The sequence below is a fragment of the Bombina bombina genome, chromosome 1, assembly GCF_027579735.1.
Source record: "Bombina bombina isolate aBomBom1 chromosome 1, aBomBom1.pri, whole genome shotgun sequence".
NCBI lineage: Eukaryota > Metazoa > Chordata > Amphibia > Anura > Bombinatoridae > Bombina > Bombina bombina.
Window position 1 is genome coordinate 37,363,271 of NC_069499.1, and position 20,792 is coordinate 37,384,062.

The 20,792-nt window shown below is 40.0% G+C and overlaps 1 protein-coding gene across 1 annotated transcript in view; it reads right to left on the reverse strand.

Moving 5' to 3' along the window:
• The window catches only part of LRRC9 (leucine rich repeat containing 9), a 716,419-nt gene that overhangs the window by 397,382 nt on the left and 298,245 nt on the right, over nucleotides 1-20,792 (reverse strand). The window contains exon 20 of the mRNA XM_053705244.1: nucleotides 5,631-5,851. Within this exon, the coding sequence (XP_053561219.1) occupies nucleotides 5,631-5,851 (221 nt within the window). The remainder of the gene's footprint in view (nucleotides 1-5,630; nucleotides 5,852-20,792) is intronic.

Sequence of the window (20,792 nt, forward strand, 5' to 3'; positions counted from 1 at the left end):
ACAGCAAAACTAGAAATTTTAGCTCCTAGTCTAACAACCTGTAAAATGGCATCTGCACTAAAGGAATAGGCCAACTTAAGAGCTTTAATCCTATCTTGAATTTCATCCAAGGAAGTCTCTACTTGAAGAGAATCAGGCAAGGCGTCAAACCAATAAGATGTCGCACTAGTCACGGTGGCAATACACACCGCAGGTTGCCATTTGAGACCTTGATGAACATAAATCTTTTTCAAATAAGCCTCCAGCTTCTTGTCCATCGGATTCTCAAAAGAGCAGCTATCCTCAATAGGAATAGTGGTTCTCTTAGCCAGAGTGGAAATGGCCCCTTCAACGTTGGGTACAGTATACCAAGGCTCTTTAATGGAGTCCTCGACAGGAAACATTTTCTTAAAAATGGGAGACGGGGAAAAAGACACCCCTGGTTTCTCCCATTCCCGTGAGATAATCTCCCTAGCACGGTCCGGCACAGGAAAAACCTCTGAAGTGGAAGGTTCATCAAAGAAACTATTAAGTTTACTAGATTTCTTAGGAGTGACAACAACAGGGGTATCAGAGTCATCAAAAGTAGCTTAAACCTCCTTTAAAAATACACAAAGGTGTTCAAGCTTAAATCGGAAGGATACCACCTCAGTCTCAGAAGACTGTCCGAATCTGAGATTTTACCCTCAGAAAGTCCAGATCCTCATCAGAGGCTTATGAGAAAGGGCAACTTGGGAAGCAGAACTGAGGATAGGCCCCTTACTTTATGAATTTTTAGATTTCCTTTTGAGTTTTCCCTGTAATCTGGGAATGGCAGCTTATGCCGCAGATACCGATGAAGATACCTGGGCAGCATTTTCTGCTTTTAAATAAACTTCACTAGGAGTTATAGAGAAACCACTGGGCACTGCATGTGACGCCATTGAGGCTTGAGACGTAGCAGGAGAAAGCGGAGGTATTATTTTAACAGCATCATCTTGAGAGACATTAGGCTCAAAAATGTTACCTTTATTTTGCAAGGTTTCTGTAACGGAAGCTTCCGTTAATTTTGTACTTGGAGAGGACTGCAGGCCAGCCTCCTCCCCACCGACTATGGACCCAGGAACTTGAGGCAATTCTATGACTTGGGAGGTGGGTGCCCAGGGTACATTTGGAGTACTTTTACCCTGGAATCAGGTTTACACAGTTTCCATGAATTCCCAGAGACTCTGAGGACTGGAGGGAACTGATACAGAGTTGGGATTCCTGTGTTTTGTTGGAGTATAAGGTGACAGCCCAATTCAGTACAGTATTGCCTGCTCCAACCCCCCCCCCCGACTCAGAATGTTTGAGCTTATTGCAACCTCCTGCTGCAGGAGAGCAGGAGATTACACACAGCACAGACAATCTAATGCTGAGACCTCCTGCTGTTATGTGTCTGTATATACAGTCTAGGTGTTAAGTGTCTTTCTGTTATTGTGTGAGTCATCCATTGTCCTTTTGTAAGTCAGGATGTGATTGGAATCTTGTTTAACTAACCATTGACTGATGTTTGTCTCATTGTATAATATTTGTTATAACTACCCCCCTTTTGTTGGAAATGTATAAAAGCTGTGTTTTCTGTGCAATAAAGCAGTTCCTATTTTGACCCTCAAGCATTCAGTCTTGGCTAATGTTCTTGGGGGTAGCTATAACAACATGCAGCGGCTGTTATTCTAATAGCGGCAGTATCCAGTGGAGGTTCATGGGTTGGCGTTTGGTGGGAGAAAGCTGACTTTAGTGGGTATACCCAGTCTGGGGTACCGAGACCTGCTACAATTGGCTGGCAGCGGTGGGATCTGCTTCCTCTTTACGGAGCAGTTCCAAACTACCAGTGGGACCTCGATGGAAATGGAGGCTGAATTCCAGTGGAGATTGCAGGCAGCGCTGGCCCAGTTTTATGGCACTCTCTTGGCAGAGGGCAAACTGGCCTGGAAGGATATGGTTCGACGGAAATTCTGGAACGAGGCTCTCCAGTTCGAACAGGACTAACAGGGGAAGTCCCTTCCTACTCCAGAGCAGCAATACTGGCTCCAGATGGATCTACAAATGCCGTTCCTGGGAAAGCAGCCTCGGGAGGAATGGATGGCTGAATTGGACGGGTTGGTCCAGACAGAGATGGATGTGGATGAAGGGTACCGGGCATGGATGTGTCCGGAGATGGATGATCCTACAGAGGGCTATGACTATGGCGGCCCAGGATTGCTATTTGAAAGTATAACAAAGGACCCCCACTGCGGGAGTACGGCAGAGTGGCGTCAGGAGGACATACTGGAACACAGAGAGCCGAGGATGAACCTTACAGAAGTATCCGGACTGAGAGACGATCTTTATTACCTAGCTGCCCATGAGTGGGAGCTAAAAAAGGCAAATAAAAAGCTGTTAGATCTCGTTCAGCAGCATGCCTCAGAGCCTGAAGAGGGCTAAGGTGCAGCGATTATTTATTGGACTTTTCCTCGGAGTGGCAACCGGTAATGAGCTACCATGAGCTGCTAGACCATGATCAGCAGCCTGGCCCTGAGCTTGCCACACCAGTAGAAGCATAGGCAACAGGGCAGGGCACCAATGGCCTCTGTCCAGCACCTGTGATATCTCTTGAGTCCCAGGGAGAGGAGGTAGTCGATTTCTCTACACAGCCACAGGCTCTAGAGATTGATAATTTAATAGACTTTTCCTCTGAGGAGGGACAGACCGGTAAGTCTCCAGCAGAAGAGATGGCTACAGAGCAGAGCACCCCTGGCCTCTGCCCAGCACCTGCAGCAGCTCCGGGAAGCCAGAGAGAGGAGGTAGCCGACCTCTCTCCACAGCAGCAGAGTCTGTTCTAGGGAGAGGAGGTAGCTGACCTATCTCACCAGCGGCAGAGCGTTTTCCAGGGAGAGGAGGTAGCCAACCTCTCTCCACAGTGGCAGAGCATTTTCCAGGGAGAGGAGGTAGCCGACCTCTCTCCACATCGGCAGAACCAGTTCCAGGGAGAGGAGGTAGCCGACCCCTCTCCCCAGCGGCAGAGCGGTTTCCAGGAAGAGGAGGTAGCCAGCCTCTCTACCCAGCAACAATAGCGGCGGTATCTAGTGGAGGTTCACGGGTTGGCGTTTGGTGGGAGGAAGCTGACTTTAGCGGGTATACCCAGTCTGGGGTACCGAGACCCGCTACAGTTTTCTTGACACATGAAGAACAAAATTGCATAGGAGCTGCAATTTGTGCATCTAAACATAACAAGCATGAATTCATGAGAGCAGGGTTCTTGCTCCATATCAGACATGTTGTGAAACAGTAAATAAACTTGTACAGATAAGTTTTAAAGATTTTAATATTCAATTAAAATAAGCCAAGGAAAAAATTTACTTTAAATTTTATCCCAAATTAGGATCGATCCCCAGCTAAAATTATGTGAGAAAAGTTAAGAAAAAAACAATTAATAAACAATAAATAAACTTCTAAAATACCCCTCAGGCAAACCCCACACCTCAATTACTGAGGTGCCTTACCGTTACCAATTAAGAACGGATCACCCAGAAATGGAGAAAAACAAAATTTTCCTCAGAAACGTTATGAAGTAAAGCCGGTCATGTGACCGCAACTGCTGAGCTTAAATTACTGCTGCGACACAGAGAGGCACTAAAAATAGCTTCCTGGTACACAGAGTACCGGAAATAACCGTTTTTTCAAACCTCACAGTTTAAAATGTTGCATTGTTTTATTTAAATCAAAGGGGAAATGAATAAGCTGCTGAAATAGAAAATTCAGCCTTACTTTCAGTTTAAACTTGTATTGTTTTATCAAGTAAATATGTGTCACAAAATAAAGCCTAATAAAAACATTTTACCCTTTCTTTTTTAAAGAGTTTAAATGTTAGTGTCACATAAGCTACAGTGCCTGCTTCATGCCCCAGTGTAACCCATACAACAGGATTATCTATGTCCCAATAAAAAAGCAGTTTCTTTCATTTGTTAAGTGAATGGTCTCCCCAACTGGAAGAAAAAGCACTTACCTGCTCCGCTGTCTGGCATGTAGACAGTTACAAGGTATGAGAAGACACAGTTCCTCACAGAGACCTTTGTAAAAGAAAGAACAGAGTAGCCAACTCTGGCTTTCTAAACTAGGGCAGCAATTGTTAGGAAAACTCAGTAAGTACTTTACAAGTTTCTAAATGCTTTAAAGCCACCACTACCCGACTGCAAGGAATGACGTAGAATACGGCTATACCCCAAAACTTGCTTGTAGATCAAATCAAAAATTTTCTTCAAACACCTAAACTTCACCTCCTCCATGCACCGAAGGCAAAGAGGACTGGGGGTTGTGGGTAAGGGAGTGATAATTAACAGTTTAACTGTGGTGCTCTTTGTCTCCTCCTGCTGGCCAGGAGTTATATTCGCAACAGTAATTACTCAAGCCGTAAACTTACCATATCTTAGGAAAGAAAGTTTAATTTTATTTTCACAAGTTTATCATTAATTTAGTTTGAGCAATACATTTTAAATTGTATTTAACATGCTTTTTATTTTTAAATATGTCCACTCTTTGGGGCCCATTTATCAAGCTCCGAACGGAGCTTGTGGGCCCGTGTTACTGGCGAGTCTTCAGACTCGCCAGAAACAGCAATTATGAAGTAGCGGTCTAAAGACCGCTGCTCCATAACCCTGTCCGCCTGCTCTGATGAGGCGGACAGGAATCGCCGGAAATCAACCCGATCGAGTATGATCGGGTTGATTGACACCCCCCTGCTGGCGGCCCATTGCCGCGAGTCTGCAGGGGGCGGCGTTGGACCAGCAGCTCTTATGAGCTGGTGGTGGAATGCTGAATACGGAGAGCGTATTGCTCTCCGCATTCAGCGAGGTCTTGCGGACCTGATCCGCATTGTCGGATAAGGTCCGCAAGACCTTTGATAAATAGGCCCCTTTGTCTCCACTGATGTAACATACTCCCCTCCCTTGTCCACTTTTCAATTTACCTTGTCCACTTTCCAATTTACATCGTTAACATCCTAAGGCATAGGTTAATTAGATGCTCATTGACCTTTAAACCTACTTGTGGCCCATGATGTCTCTACTAACCATTGCCAATATACAAAAATATGCCAATACCCAATACATGTGATTGGCTGTAATGGGCAACCAAGAATACAGGACACAAAAAAGACAAGGGGGCATATTTATCAATGTGCGAGCGGACATGATACGAAGTAGCGTATCATGTCTACCACACATCGATAAATGCCGACAGCATACGCTGTCAGCATTTATCATTGTACTAGCAGTTCTTGGAAACTGCTGGTTCAATGCCGCCCCCTGCAGATTCGCGGCCAAGCGGCCACTAGCTGGGGGTGTCAATCAACCCGATTGTATTAGATCGGGTTGATCTCTGTCCGCGACCTCAGAGCAGGCGGACAAGTTATGGAGCAGCGATCTTTAGACCGCTGCTTTATAACTTCTGTTTCCGGCGAGCCTGAAGGCTCACCGGAAACAAGGGGCATCAAGCTCCATACGGAGCTTGATAAATATGCCCCAAGGAGTTTTTATCTAAAGTTTTAGCCATTCAGGAGGGCAGGCCAATACTTAATGAGATCTAGTCCCTATATAAACTATGAGTCTTTAACTTATATGCAATACAAAATCAACTAATTCTTCCCAACATACCTTCAGATAGTAGATTTCTTGGCTGTTACTAATTTTATTGCTGCTTAGATAGAGCTCTACAAGTGCATGCGCATTCTGAAAACCAGCCAATGAGCTGATGTTGTTTTTCTCAGCTGAAAAAAAGTGTAGATGCTGCAGACTTTTAAAGAATTCTCGGTCCAGGTTTGTAAGCTGGTTGCAATTAAGACTAAGTCGTGTTAGATTCACCAGCTGTGTAAATCCTGTAGATAAAGATCACACAAAAAAGGTTTTCGTTAAAATGAATTTAATGTATTTCCTTTGTAAATTCAGTATGTTTTCAGCATTTTAGAGTATGTCTTTTCAACTGAAATGCATCAGCCACTCACTATCACTGCACCCCAACCTGGATTTATTGTTTTGCTGTGCATTTTAATATTGTTTATTAAAAGTTCATTTTTAAACTACTGGTGCTGCCCGCAACTTTTTCCATTTGGATTCAGCATTTTACAAACACTTAGACCAGTGGCTCCTAAACTTTTTTCAGGTCACTGCCCCTTGGTTGTAAAAAATCCCTATCAGATCTCCCCCTTAAAGTAACCCATAAAAATAATATTCAGACCACCACTGCACAACCCCTTAAAAAGATAATCTAACAATTATATCTATTCAAATTAATTTTTTGGTATTTTTTTTTTATATTGATATCTATTAAACAAAATAATCAAATGTAATAAAAAGCATAGTGGACTATCTTTGCCAATATATATATATAAGCAAATCTGTGACTAGTCCCAAATAACATAACCATAATGAAAAGAGAGTTCCCCTAGTATAATATCTAAATGAATATAGGGTAAATATCCATTTCATTATTATAAAGCAGTTATAAGGATAATATAATGTATAGATCTGCGTACAACATCAGATACAAAGATAATAATCTCAAAATTTAGTAATGAGAGTAGATGATGACTACAAATAGAACTCACGAAAAAAAGGGAGAAAAGAGAAAGGGAAAACTAAAAATCAAATTATAATAACAGAAAAAAGACTAGACCAGTCAAGCATAATGTCATGTGATATTATAAATGTTTTCTATAAGGATCCAATATTAATAAACTTCAAAAAGTTTTGTCTGTCTCAATTTTGTGGGTAATATTGCACGAGTGCTAGAGGACAAAGCAATGAACCTGTTATACTTAGTACAGGTCATTGTTATCATCTAGGAGTGTAGCAGGTCTACATTCCCACAAGAACATCATGTTGTAATAGAAATCAAGTCTAAATAGTGAAGTAAAAGTATTGTTCTAAAAGCAAATTACGCTGAAATTGTGTCCACCACATAAATAAGGTAGGGGGCTGTCTTTCTTCCACAGACTAAGTAGAATTTGTTTACCAGGAAAGCTGAGTGTAATTTTGAAGGAAGTTTAGATTTGGCATGAAACAAAAAGATTAGAGGGTTAAGTGTTAGAGTACTCTTAATAACTTACTGTACATACTTCCTTCCAGAATGTGGTGATCTCTGGGCATGTCCACCATGAAAGATATAGGGTAGTCCGGTTGACTACAATAGCTCCCAGAAAAAGGTGTTTATATTTTTGTGGTACCCTCCCCTTCCACCTCTTATGCTCATTAGTGCCTCCTCAGTAATCCCACTGCCCCACAGAAGTCAGTGCTGCCCACTGATGAACCACTGGTTTTGACTAACGATGGTGCAAATAACACAACCATTTATACATTTAACATGATTTCTATCAGTCATTTATATAGATCCCCCAGTTTCAATAATGCTGTGAAAATAATCAATAAAAAAACATAATTTATGTAAGAATTTACCTGATAAATTCATTTCTTTCATATTGGCAAGAGTCCATGAGCTAGTGACTTATGGGATATATAATCCTACCAGGAGGGGCAAAGTTTCCCAAACCTCAAAATGCCTATAAATACACCCTTCACCACACCCACAATTCAGTTTAACGAATAGCCAAGTAGTGGGGTGATCAAGAAAGGAGTAAAAAGCATCAACAAAGGAATTTGGAAATAATTGTGCTTTATACAAAAAAATCATAACCACCATAAAAAAGGGTGGGCCTCATGGACTCTTGCCAATATGAAAGAAATTAATTTATCAGGTAAATTCTTACATAAATTATGTTTTCTTTCATGTAATTGGCAAGAGTCCATGAACTAGTGATGTATGGGATATCAATACCCAAGATGTGGAACTCCACGCAAGAGTCACTAGAGAGGGAGGGATAAAATAAAAAACAGACATTTTCTGCTTAAAAACTAATCCACAACCCAAATTATAAGTTTATTCTTTAATGACAAGAAAAAAACTTAAAACATCAGCAGAAGAATCAAACTGAAACAGCTGCCTGAAGAACTTTTCTACCAAAAACTGCTTCTGAAGAAGCAAATACATCAAAACGGTAGAATTTATTAAATGTATGCAAAGAGGACCAAGTTGCCGCTTTGCAAATCTGATCAACTGAAGCTTCATTCTTAAAAGCCCACGAAGTGGAGACTGATCTAGTAGAATGAGCTGTAATTCTCTGAGGCAGGGTCTGACCAGACTCCAAATAAGCTTGAAGAATCAAAAGCTTTAACCAAGAAGCCAAGGAAATAGCAGAAGCCTTCTGACATTTCCTAGGACCAGAAAATAGAACAAATAGACTAGAAGTCTTCCTGAAATCTTTAGTAGCTTCAACATAATATTTCAAAGCTCTCACCACATCCAAAGAATGTAAGGATCTTTCCAAAGAATTCTTAGGATTAGGACACAAGGAAGGGACAACACTTTCTCTACTAATGTTGTTAGAATTCACAACCTTAGGTAAAAATTTAAATGAAGCCTGCAAAACCACCTTATCCTGATGAAAAATCAGAAAAGGAGATTCACAAGAAAGAGCAGATAGCTCAGAAACTCTTCTAGCAGAAGAGATAGCCAAAAGGAACAACACTTTCCAAGAAAGAAGTTTAATGTCCAAAGAATGCATAGGCTCAAATGGAGGAGCCTGTAATGCCTTCAAAACCAAATTAAGACACCAAGGAGGAGAAATTGATTTAATGACGGGCTTAATACGAACTAAAGCCTGTACAAAACAGTGAATATCAGGAAGTTTAGCAATCGTTCTGTGAAATAAAACAGAAAGAGCAGAGATTTGTCCCTTCAAGGAACTTGCAGACAAACGCTTATCCAAACCATCCTGAAGAAACTGTAAAATTCTAGGGATTCTAAAAGAATGCCAAGAGAACTTATGAGAAGAACACCATGAAATGTAGGTCTTCCAAACTCGATAATAAATCTTTCTAAATACAGATTTACGAGCTTGTAACATAGTATTAATCACAGAGTCAGAGAAACCTCTATGACTTAGAACTAAGCGTTCAATTGCCATACCTTCAAATTTAATGATTTGAGATCCTGATGGAAATATGGACCTTGAGACAGTAGGTCCGGCCTTAACGGAAGTGGCCAAGGTTGGCAACTGGACATCCGAACAAGATCCGCATACCAAAACCTGAGTGGCCATGCTGGAGCCACCAGCAACACAAACGATTGTTCCATGATGATTTTGGAGATCACTCTTTGAAGAAGAACTAGAGGCGGGAAAATGTAAGCAGGATGATAACACCAAGGAAGTGTCAGCGCATCCACTGCTTCCGCCTGAACATCCATGGACCTGGACAGGTATCTGGGAAGTTTTTTGTTTAGATGAGAGGCCATGAGATCTATCTCTGGAAAACCCCACATCTGAACAATCTAAGAAAACACATCTAGATGGAGGGACCACTCCCCTGGATGTAATGTCTGACGGCTGAGATAATCCGCCTCCCAATTGTATACACCTGGGATATGCACTGCAGAGATTAGACAGGAGCTGGATTCCGCCCAAGCAAGTATCCGAGATACTTCTTTCATAGCTTGGGGACTGTGAGTCCCTCCCTGATGATTGACATATGCCACAGTTGTGATATTGTCTGTCTGAAAGCAAATGAATGGTTCTTTCTTCAACAGAGGCCAAAACTGAAGAGCTCTGAGAATTGCACGGAGTTCTAAAATATTGATTGGTAATCTCGCCTCTTGAGATTTCCAAACCCCTTGCGCTGTCAGAGATCCCCAAACAGCTCCCCAACCTGAAAGACTTGCATCTGTAGTCATCACAGTCCTGGTTGGCTGAAAAAAGGAAGCCCCTTGAACTAAACGCTGGTGATTTAACCACCACGTCAGAGAGTGTCGAACATTGGGATTTAAGGATATTAATTGTGATATCTTTGTATAATCCCTGCACCATTGATTCAGCATACAAAGCTGGAGAGGTCTCATGTGAAAACGAGCAAAAGGAATCGCGTCCGATGCTGCAGTCATGAGGCCTTAAACTTCTATGCACATAGCCAATGAAGGGAATGACTGAGACTGAAGGTGCCGACAGGCTGCAACCAATTTCAAGCGTCTCTAGTCTGTTAGAGACAGAGTCATGGACACTGAATATATCTGGAAACCTAAAAAGGTGACCCTTGTCTGAGGAAACAAGAAACTTTTTGGTAAATTGATCCTCCAACCATGTCTTTGAAGAAACAACACTAGTTGATTCATGTGAGATTCTGCAGAACATAAAGACTGAGCTAGTACCAAGATATCGTCCAAATAAGGAAACACTGCAATACCCTGTCCTCTGATTATAGAGAGTAGGGCACCTAGAACCTTTGAAAAGATTCTTGGAGCTGTTGCTAGGCCAAATGGAAGAGCAACAAATTGGTAATGCTTGTCTAGAAAAGAGAATCTCAGGAACTGATAATGTTCTGGGTGAATCGGAATATGAACGTATGCATCCTGCAAGTCTATTGTGGACATATAATGTCCTTGCTGAACAAAAGGCAGAATAGTCCTTATAGTTACCATCTTGAAAGTTGGTACTCTTACATAGCGATTCAAAATTTTCAGATCCAGAACTGGTCTGAATGAATATTCCTTCTTTGGGACAATGAATAGATTTGAATAAAACCCCAGACCTTGTTCCTGAAAAGGAACTGGCATGATTACCCCTGAAGACTCTAGGTCTGAAACACACTTCAGGAAACCCTGAGCTTTTACTGGATTTGTTGGGATACGCGAGAGAAAAAAATCTTCTCACAGGAGGTCTTACTCTGAATCCTATTCGATACCCTTGAGAGACAATGCTCTGAATCCATTGATTTTGGACAGAATTTATCCAAATATCCTTGAAAAACCCTAATCTGACCCCTACCAGCTGACCTGGAATGAGGGCCGCACCTTCAAGGGACTTAGGGGCTGACTTTGGTTTTTTAAAAGGCTTGGATTTATTCCAATTTGAGGAAGGCTTCCAATTGGAAACAGATTCCTTGGGGGAAGGATTAGATTTTTGTTCCTTATTTTGACGAAAGGAACGAAAATGGTTAGAAGCCTTAGATTTACCATTAGGTTTTTTATCCTGAGGCAGGAAAACTCCCTTTCCCCCAGTAACAGTTGAAATAATAGAATCCAATTGAGAACAAAATAAATTATTACCTTGGAAAGAAAGAGATAATAATCTAAACTTAGATGTCCTATCAGCATTCCAAGATTTAAGCCACAAAGCTCTTCTAGCTAAAATGGCTAAAGACATGGATCTAACATCAATTTTGATAATATCAAAAATGGCATCACAAATAAAATGATTAGCATGTTGCAGTAAGCAAACAATGCTAGATATGTCAGAATCCAATTCTTGTTGCGCTAAATTCTCCAACCAAAGCGTTGATGCAGCCGCAACATCAGTCAAAGAAATTGCAGGCCTAAGAAGATGACCTGAATATAAATAGGCTTTCCTTCGATAAGATTCAAGTTTCCTATCTAAAGGGTCTTTAAAAGAAGTACTATCTTCCAAAGGAATAGTGGTACGTTTAGCAAGAGTAGAAAACATAATTTATGTAAGAACTTACCTGATAAATTCATTTCTTTCATATTGGCAAGAGTCCATGAGCTAGTGATGTATGGGATATACATTCCTACCAGGAGGGGCAAAGTTTCCCAAATCTCAAAATGCCTATAAATACACCCCCACCACACCCACAATTCAGTTTAACGAATAGCCAAGAAGTGGGGTGATAAGAAAGGAGCGAAAGCATCAACAAGGAATTGGAATAATTGTGCTTTATACAAAAAAATCATAACCACCACAAAAAGGGTGGGCCTCATGGACTCTTGCCAATATGAAAGAAATGAATTTATCAGGTAAGTTCTTACATAAATTATGTTTTCTTTCATGTAATTGGCAAGAGTCCATGAACTAGTGACGTATGGGATAGCAAATACCCAAGATGTGGAACTCCACGCAAGAGTCACTAGAGAGGGAGGGATAAAAATAAAGACAGCCAATTCCGCTGAAAAAAGAATCTGCAACCCAAATCAAAAAGTTTTAATCTTATAATGAAAAAAACTGAAATTATAAACAGAAGAATCAAACTGAAACAGCTGCCTGAAGAACTTTTCTACCAAAAACTGCTTCTGAAGAAGAGAAAAATTTTTAGTAAAAGTATGCAAAGAAGACCAAGTTGCTGCTTTGCAAATCTGATCAACAGAAGCTTCATTTTTAAAAGCCCAGGAAGTAGAAACTGACCTAGTAGAATGAGCCGTAATCCTCTGAGGTGGGGATTTACCCGACTCCAAATAAGCATGATGAATCAAAAGCTTTAACCAAGAAGCCAAAGAAATGGCAGAAGCTTTCTGACCTTTCCTAGAACCATAAAAGATAACAAATAGACTAGAAGACTTTCTGAAATCTTTAGTAGCTTCAACATAATATTTCAAAGCTCTTACCACATCCAAAGAATGCAAAGATCTTTCCAAAGAATTCTTAGGATTAGGACACAACGAAGGGACAACAATTTCTCTACTAATGTTGTTGGAATTCACAACCTTAGGTAAAAATGTAAATGAAGTCCGCAAAACCGCCTTATCCTGATGAAAAATCAGAAAAGGATAATTCAGAAACTCTTCTAGCAGAAGAGATAGCCAAAAGAAACAATACTTTCCAAGAAAGTAATTTAATGTCCAGAGAATGCATAGGCTCAAACGGAGGAGCCTGTAAAGCTCTCAAAACCAAATTAAGACTCCAAGGAGGAGAGATTGACTTAATGACAGGCTTGATACGAACCAAAGCCTGTACAAAACAACGAATGTCAGGAAGATTAGCAATTTTTCTGTGAAACAGAACAGAAAGAGCAGAGATTTGTCCTTTCAAGGAACTTGCAGACAAAACCTTATCCAAACCGACCTGAAGAAACTGTAAAATTCTAGGAATTCTAAAAGAATGCCAAGAGAACTTATGAGAAGAACACCATGAAATGTAAGTCTTCCAAACTCGGTAATAAATCTTTCTAGATACAGATTTACGAGCCTGCAACATAGTATTGATCACTGAGTCAGAGAAACCTCTATGACTAAGCACTAAGCGTTCAATCTCCATACCTTCAAATTTGAGATCCTGATGGAAAAACGGACCTTGAGATAGAAGGTCTGGCCTTAACGGAAGTGGCCAAGGTTGGCAACTGGACATCTGAACAAGATCTGCATATCAAAACCTGTGTGGCCATGCTGGAGCCACCACCAGTACAAACAAACGCTCCATTATGATTTTGGAAATCACTCTTGGAAGAAGAACTAGAGGCGGAAAGATATAAGCAGGATGATAATTCCAAGGAAGTGACAACGCATCCACTTCTCCCGCCTGAGGATCCCTGGACCTGGACAGGTACCTGGGAAGTTTCCTGTTTAGATGAGAAGCCATCAGATCTATTTCTGGAAGCCCCCATATCTGAAGAAACACATCTGGGTGAAGAGACCATTCTCCCGGATGAAAAGTCTGGTGACTGAGATAATCCGCTTCCCAATTGTCTATACCTGGGATATGGACCGCAGAGATTAGACAGGAGCTGGATTCCGCCCATGCAAGTATCCAAGATACTTCTTCCATAGCTTGAGGACTGTGAGTCCCACCTTGATGATTGACATACGCCACGGTTGTGACATTGTCTGTCTGAAAACAAATAAACGGTTCTCTCTTCAGAAGAGGCAAGAACTGAAGAGCTCTAAAAATCGCACGGAGTTCCAAAATATTGATTGGTAATCTCGCCTCTTGAGATTTCCAAACCCCTTGCGCTGTCAGAGATCCCCAGACAGCTCCCCAACCTGAAAGACTCGCATCTGTTGAAATCACAGTCCAGGTTGGACGAAGAAAAGAGGCCCCTTGAACTAAACGATGGTGATCTAACCACCAAGTCAGAGATAGTCGAGTACTGGGATTTAAGGATATCAATTGTGATATCTTTGTATAATCCCTGCACCATTGGTTCAGCATACAAAGCTGAAGAGGTCTCATGTGAAAACGAACAAAGGGGATCGCGTCAGATGCTGCAGTCATGAGACCTAAAACCTCCATGCACATAGCTACTGAAGGGAATGACTGAGACTGAAGGTCCCGACAAGCTGAAACCAATCCTAAAAAGGTTACCCTTGTCTGAGGAATCAAGGAACTTTTTGGTAAATTGATCCTCCAACCATGTCTTTGAAGAAACAACACAAGTTGATTCGTGTGAGATTCTGCAGAATGTAAAGACTGAGCAAGTACCAAGATATCGTCCAAATAAGGAAACACTGCAATACCCTGCTCTCTGATTACAGAGAGAAGGGCACCGAGAACCTTTGAGAAGATCCTTGGAGCTGTTGCTAGGCCAAAAGGAAGAGCAACAAATAGGTAATGCTTGTCTAGAAAAGAGAATCTCAGGAACTGATAGTGATCTGGATGAATTGGAATATGAAGATAAGCATCTTGTAAGTCTATTGTGGACATATAATGCCCTTGCAGAACAAAAGGCAGAATAATCCTTATAGTCAACATCTTGAATGTTGGTATTCTTACATAACGATTCAAAATTTTTAGATCCAGAACTGGTCTGAAAGAATTCTCTTTCTTTGGTACAATGAACAGATTTGAATAAAACCCCAGACCCCGTTCCAGATATGGAACTGGCACAATTACCCCAGATGACTCCAGGTCTGAAACACATTTCAGGAAAGCCTGAGCCTTTACTGGGTTCACTGGAATGCGTGAGAGAAAGAACCTTCTCACAGGCGGTCTTACCTTGAAACCTATTCTGTACCCATGAGAAACAATGTTCTGAATACAATGATTTTGAATTGAATTGATCCAAACATCTTTGAAAAATCGTAGTCTGCCTCCTACCAGCTGTGCTGGAATGAGGGCCGCACCTTCATGCGGACTTGGGGGCTGGTTTTGATTTTCTAAAAGGCTTGGATTTATTCCAGACTGGAGAAGGCTTCCAATTGGAAACCGTTCCTTTAGGGGAAGGGTCAGGCTTCTGTTCCTTATTCTGACGAAAGGAACGAAAACGGTTAGCAGCCCTAAATTTACCCTTAGATTTTTTTATCCTAAGGCAAAAAACCTCCCTTCCCCCCAGTGACAGTTGAAATTATAGAATCCAACTGAGAATCAAATAATTTATTACCTTGGAAAGAAAGAGATAGCAACGTTGACTTAGAAGTCATATTCCAAGATTTAAGCCATAAAGCTCTTCTAGCTAAAATAGCTAAAGACATATACCTGACATCAATTCTAATGATATAAAAAATGGCATCACAAATGAAATTATTAGCATGTTGAAGAAGCTTAACAATGCTATACACATTATGATCTGGTACTTGTTGCGCTAAAGCCTCCAACCCAAAAGTTGAAGCTGCAGCAACATCAGCCAAAGAAATAGCAGGCCTAAGAAGATGACCTGAACATAAATAAGCCTTCCTTAGATAAGATTCAAGCTTCCTATCTAAAGGATCTTTAAAAGAAGTACTATCTGCCGTAGGAATAGTAGTACGTTTAGCAAGAGTAGAGATAGCCCCATCAACTTTTGGGATTTTTTCCCAAAACTCCAATCTATCAGATGGCAAAGGGTACAGTCTCTTAAACCTTAAAGAAGGAGTAAATGAAGTACCCAAACTATTCCATTCCCTAGAAATTACATCTGAAATAGCATCAGGAACTGGAAAAACCTCTGGAATAACTACATGAGGTTTAAAAACCGAATTTAAACGTTTACTGGTTTTAATATCAAGAGGACTAGACTCCTCCATATCTAATGCAATCAACACCTCTTTTAATAAAGAACAAATAAACTCAATTTTAAATAAATATGAAGATTTGTGAGTGTCAATATCTGAGGCAGAATCTTCTGAACCAGATAGATCCTCATCAGAGATAGATAAATCAGAATGCTGGCGGTCATTTAAAAATTCATCTAATTTATGAGAAGTTTTAAAAGACCTTTTACGTTTATTAGAAGGTGGTATAACAGACAGGGCCTTCTGAATAGAATTAGAAACAAATTCTCTTACATTAACAGGAATATCCTGAACATTAGATGTTGAAGGAACAACAACAGGTAATGGACTACTACTAATGGAAATAGTGTCTGCTTTTGAAAGTTTATCATGACAACTAACACAAACTACAGCCGGAGGAACAGTTACCACAAGTTTACAACAAATGCACTTAGCTTTGGTAGAACCGACATCAGTCAGCAGCATTCAAGAAGTAGATTCTGATACAGGGTCAGATTGAGACATCTTGCAATATGTAATAGAAAAAACAACGTATAAAGCAAAATTATCAAATTCCTTAAATGACAGTTTCAGGAATGGGAAAAAATGCAAACAGAATAAGCCTCTGGAAACCAGAAGCAAAAAGAAACAAATACTTAAATAATGTAAAAAAAACTGGCGCCAAGTATGACGCCCACAATTGACAAATTTTGTGGCGCCAAAAACGTCTGCAACAAACAGAAGCGTCATCGATGACGCAACTACGTGAAAACTCTCGGCGTCAACTATGATGCCAGAAATGACGTCATTTACGTCAACAAACTTAATTCTCACGCCAAAAATGTCTTGCGCCAAAAATGACGCAATAAATTATAGCATTTTTTGCACCCGCGAGCCTAACTGCCCGCAATTTAGGAAAAAAAAGTCAAATTTGAAAAATTTTCAGGTAAGAAAAACATTTATTCATATGCATTTCCCAAAATGAAACTGACAGTCTGTAAGAAGGAAATATACTGATTAACCTGAATCATGGCAAATATAAGTATAAGACATATATTTAGAACTTTACATATAAAGGGCCAAACCATAGCTGAGAGTGTCATAAATAAAATAAGACATACTTACCAAAAGACACTCATCTACATATAGTAGATAGCCAAACCAGTACTGAAACGAGAATCAGCAGAGGTAATGGTATATAAGAGTATATCGTTGATCTGAAAAGGGAGGTAGGAGAAGAATCTCTACGACCGAAAACAGAGAACCTATGAAATAGATCCCCGATAGGATGACCATTGCATTCAATAGGCAATACTCCCTTCACATCCCTCTGTCATTCAATGCACTCTGAGAGGAAACCGGGCTTCAGCATGCTGCAAAGCGCATATCAACGTAGAAATCTAGCACAAACTTACTTCACCACCTCCATAGAAGGCAAAGTTTGTAAAACTGAATTGTGGGTGTGGTGGGGGGTGTATTTATAGGCATTTTGAGGTTTGGGAAACTTTGCCCCTCCTGGTAGGAATGTATATCCCATACGTCACTAGCTCATGGGCTCTTGCCAATTAAATGAAAGAAATATCCCCATCAACTTTGAGGATCTTTTCCCAAAACTCTATAGAAATTGCTGGTAAAGGATACAATTTTTTGAACCTTGAAGAAGGAATAAAAAAGAGTACCTGGCTTATTCCATTCCTTAGAAATCATATCAGAAATAGCATCAGGAATAGGAAAAACCTCTAGAGTAACCACAGGAGGTTTAAAAACAGCATTTAAACGTTTACTAGTCTTAACGTCAAGAGGACTGGCTTCCTCAATATCCAAAGTAATTAACACTTCTTTTAACAAAGAATATATATAAGCAGATTTGTCAGTGTCAATATCTGAGGAAGGATCTTCTGAATCAGATAGATCCTCATCAGAGGAGGATAAATCATTATGTTGTCCGTCATTTGAAATTTCATCAACTTTATGAGAAGTTTTAAAAGACCTTTTACGTTTATTAGAAGGCGGAAATGCAGACAAAGCCTTCTGAATAGAATCAGTAACAAATTCTTTAAAATTGATAGGTATATCATGTACATTAGAAGTTGAAGGAACTGCAACTGGCAATGTACTATTACTGATGGATACATTCTCTGCATGTAAAAGTTTATCATGACAACTATTACAAATGACATTCGGAGATATAATTTCCACAATCTTACAACAAATGCACTTAGCTTTGGTAGAACCGATGTCAGGCAGCAAAGTTCCAACAGATACTTCTGAGACAGGATCAGATTGAGACATCTTGCAAAATGTAAAAGAAAAAACAACATATAAAGCAAAATTATCAATTTCCTTATATGACAGTTTCAGGAATGGAAAAAAAATGTAAATAGCATAGCCCTCTGACATAGAAAAAGGCAAGAGGCAAATAGCAATGGGGTAATAAATTAATGAAAAATTTGGCGCCAAGTAGGAAGCACAACGTAACTCAATTTTTTTGGCGCCAACATCCGGAAATGACACACTTGCGTCACTAACGACGCAACCCTGTGTAAGGACTCAGCGTCAACTACGACGCCGGAAATGACGAACTTGCATTAACGGACGTACTTCGAGCCAAAAAATTCTCACGCCAAGTATGACGCAATGAAGTCTAGCATTTGGCGCACCCGCGGGCCTAGTACTGCCCGGAATTTGCAAGAAAAATGTAGTCAATCTGAAAAAAAGACTAAACCCCAGGTAAGAAAAAATATTTCTTAATATGTTTATTTTCCCCAAATATGAAACTGACAGTCTGCACAAGGAAATACATGCACCTGACTCATGGCAAATATAAGAACAATACATATATTTAGAACTTTATATAAATGCATAAAGTGCCAAACCATAGCTGGGGTTTCTTAAGTAATAAAAAACATACTTACGGAAAGACACCCATCCCCATATAGCAGATAGCCAAACCAGTACTGAAACAGTTATGAGTAGAGGTAATGGTATATGAGAGTATTTCGTTGATCTGAAAAGGGAGGTAGGAGATGAATCTCTACGATCGATAACAGAGAACCTATGAAATAGATCTCCCGTTGTCTCTGTTTTCCTACTTTGTACAATGACAATAAAACAAATCTAATCTAATCTAATCTCTAAAACCATTTCATTCAATAGGTGATACTCCCTTCACATCCCTCTGACATTCACTGTACTCAGAGGAATCGGGCTTCAAAATGCTGAGAAGTGCATATCAATGTAGAAATCTTAGCACAAACTTACTTCACCACCTCCATAGGAGGAAAAGTTTGTAAAACTGAATTGTGGGTGTGGTGAGGGGTGTATTTATAGGCATTTTGAGGTTTGGGAAACTTTGCCCCTCCTGGTAGGATTGTATATCCCATACGTCACTAGCTCATGGACTCTTGCCAATTACATGAAAGAAATATATATAATATAGGTCCTAATGTTTTGGCATTTTAATAAATTAATTTTACCTTTAAATGTGTGTCTGCTAAGATCCCCCCAGTCCCCCCCAAGCCTAAAGTTTTTTTGCTTATGTTCAGCAGCAGGCGGTACAACCCACAGGGACAATGTACTGCTCGCTTTATTTACTTCCTCAAGAACACACTGCCAAGACCTGCTGTCTGCCCAGATTCTCTAAGCAGACATTGTGTGTGCTCACCCACACATCCAGCAAACCAGTGTAAACAATTAATCAGTGCAATCCACTGTTTATGCAGTATGAAGCCTAAAGCAACAAGGAGTAACAAATTTAAAACCTTTTCTTTTTATTTAGAAACAACAAGAATAGAAATTTGAATTTAATGCTTTACTAGATAGTATATGGTTTTTAGTCGCTTCATGACAAATAGAAATAAAATGCCATTGTAAGAATCCACGATCCATTACTCCTGGGAATTAATCTTACCTGCCACTTGGAGGAATCAAATATTTCCAAACCCCAAGAGCGCTATAAAAATCCTCCCACCTCTATGGCACCTCAGTCCTCAAGTACCCCCAACAGGCCAGGTTTTCATTATAGCTGAACTAGAGAACAGGTGACCTATTCAGCTGATCAGTAACCATGGTTACTAACCTGCTATAACCCATCAGTTGATTTTGCCTGTGCTCTAGAAAACATGGCATGGTAGGACCGCGGTTGAGAAACACTGGTATAGACAAGCAAGAGAGGTAGGAAAAAAAAGAAGAGCAAAAAATAGGAGCAGGGAAAAAAGATGAGCGCAAGAAAAAAAGCAACACCAGAAGAAAAAAAAGACTCATCACCATGAAAGAAATTCATTTATCAGGTAAGAATAAATTATATTTCTATCATTTAGGTGGTGAGAGTCCAAGATGCATTACTCCAGGGAACTAATACCTAAGCTGTGGAGTCCACTTGTAATGAAACATCTTTTTTTACTGAAAAACTAAATACACAACCCCAAAAGAACCCAAAAAAGATTAAAACAATGCAGTGAAAAAATAACCAACAGGCAAAAAATCACCCTGAGACAACTACCAAAGGCTGCTTCAGTAGAAGCAAAAACATCATAATGGTAGAATTTAGTAAAAGCATGCAAAGAAGATTAAGTAGCTGCCTTGCAAATTTGGTCAACTGAAACCTCATTCTTAAAAGGCCAAGAAATGGCAACTTATCTAGTAGAATGAACAGTAATCCGTTAAAGTGGAGGCTGACCTGCCTGCCTCCAAAAAAAAGTCTTATGGACCAGAACTCTTAGCCAAGAAGACAAAGAAATGGCAGAAGCTTTTTGCCTTTTCCTGGAAATCGAAAAGAGAACAAACAAACAAAGTAGCATCAACATAATACTTCAATGTTCTAACATCGTCAAAAATATGCAACAACAAAAAAAAAACTCTCTGAAGAATGTTAGGGATGAGGACACAAAGAAGGGACAACAATTTGCCAACTCATATAGTCAGAAGCTACAACCCTAGGCAAAAAAACAAAATAAGTCCTAAAAACTGCCTTATCCTAAAAAAAAGAAAAGAAAAAAAGAATATTTATGCTTACCTGATAAATGAGTCCATGGATCATCTTAATTATTAATGGGAAATTCACCTCCTGGTCAGCAGGA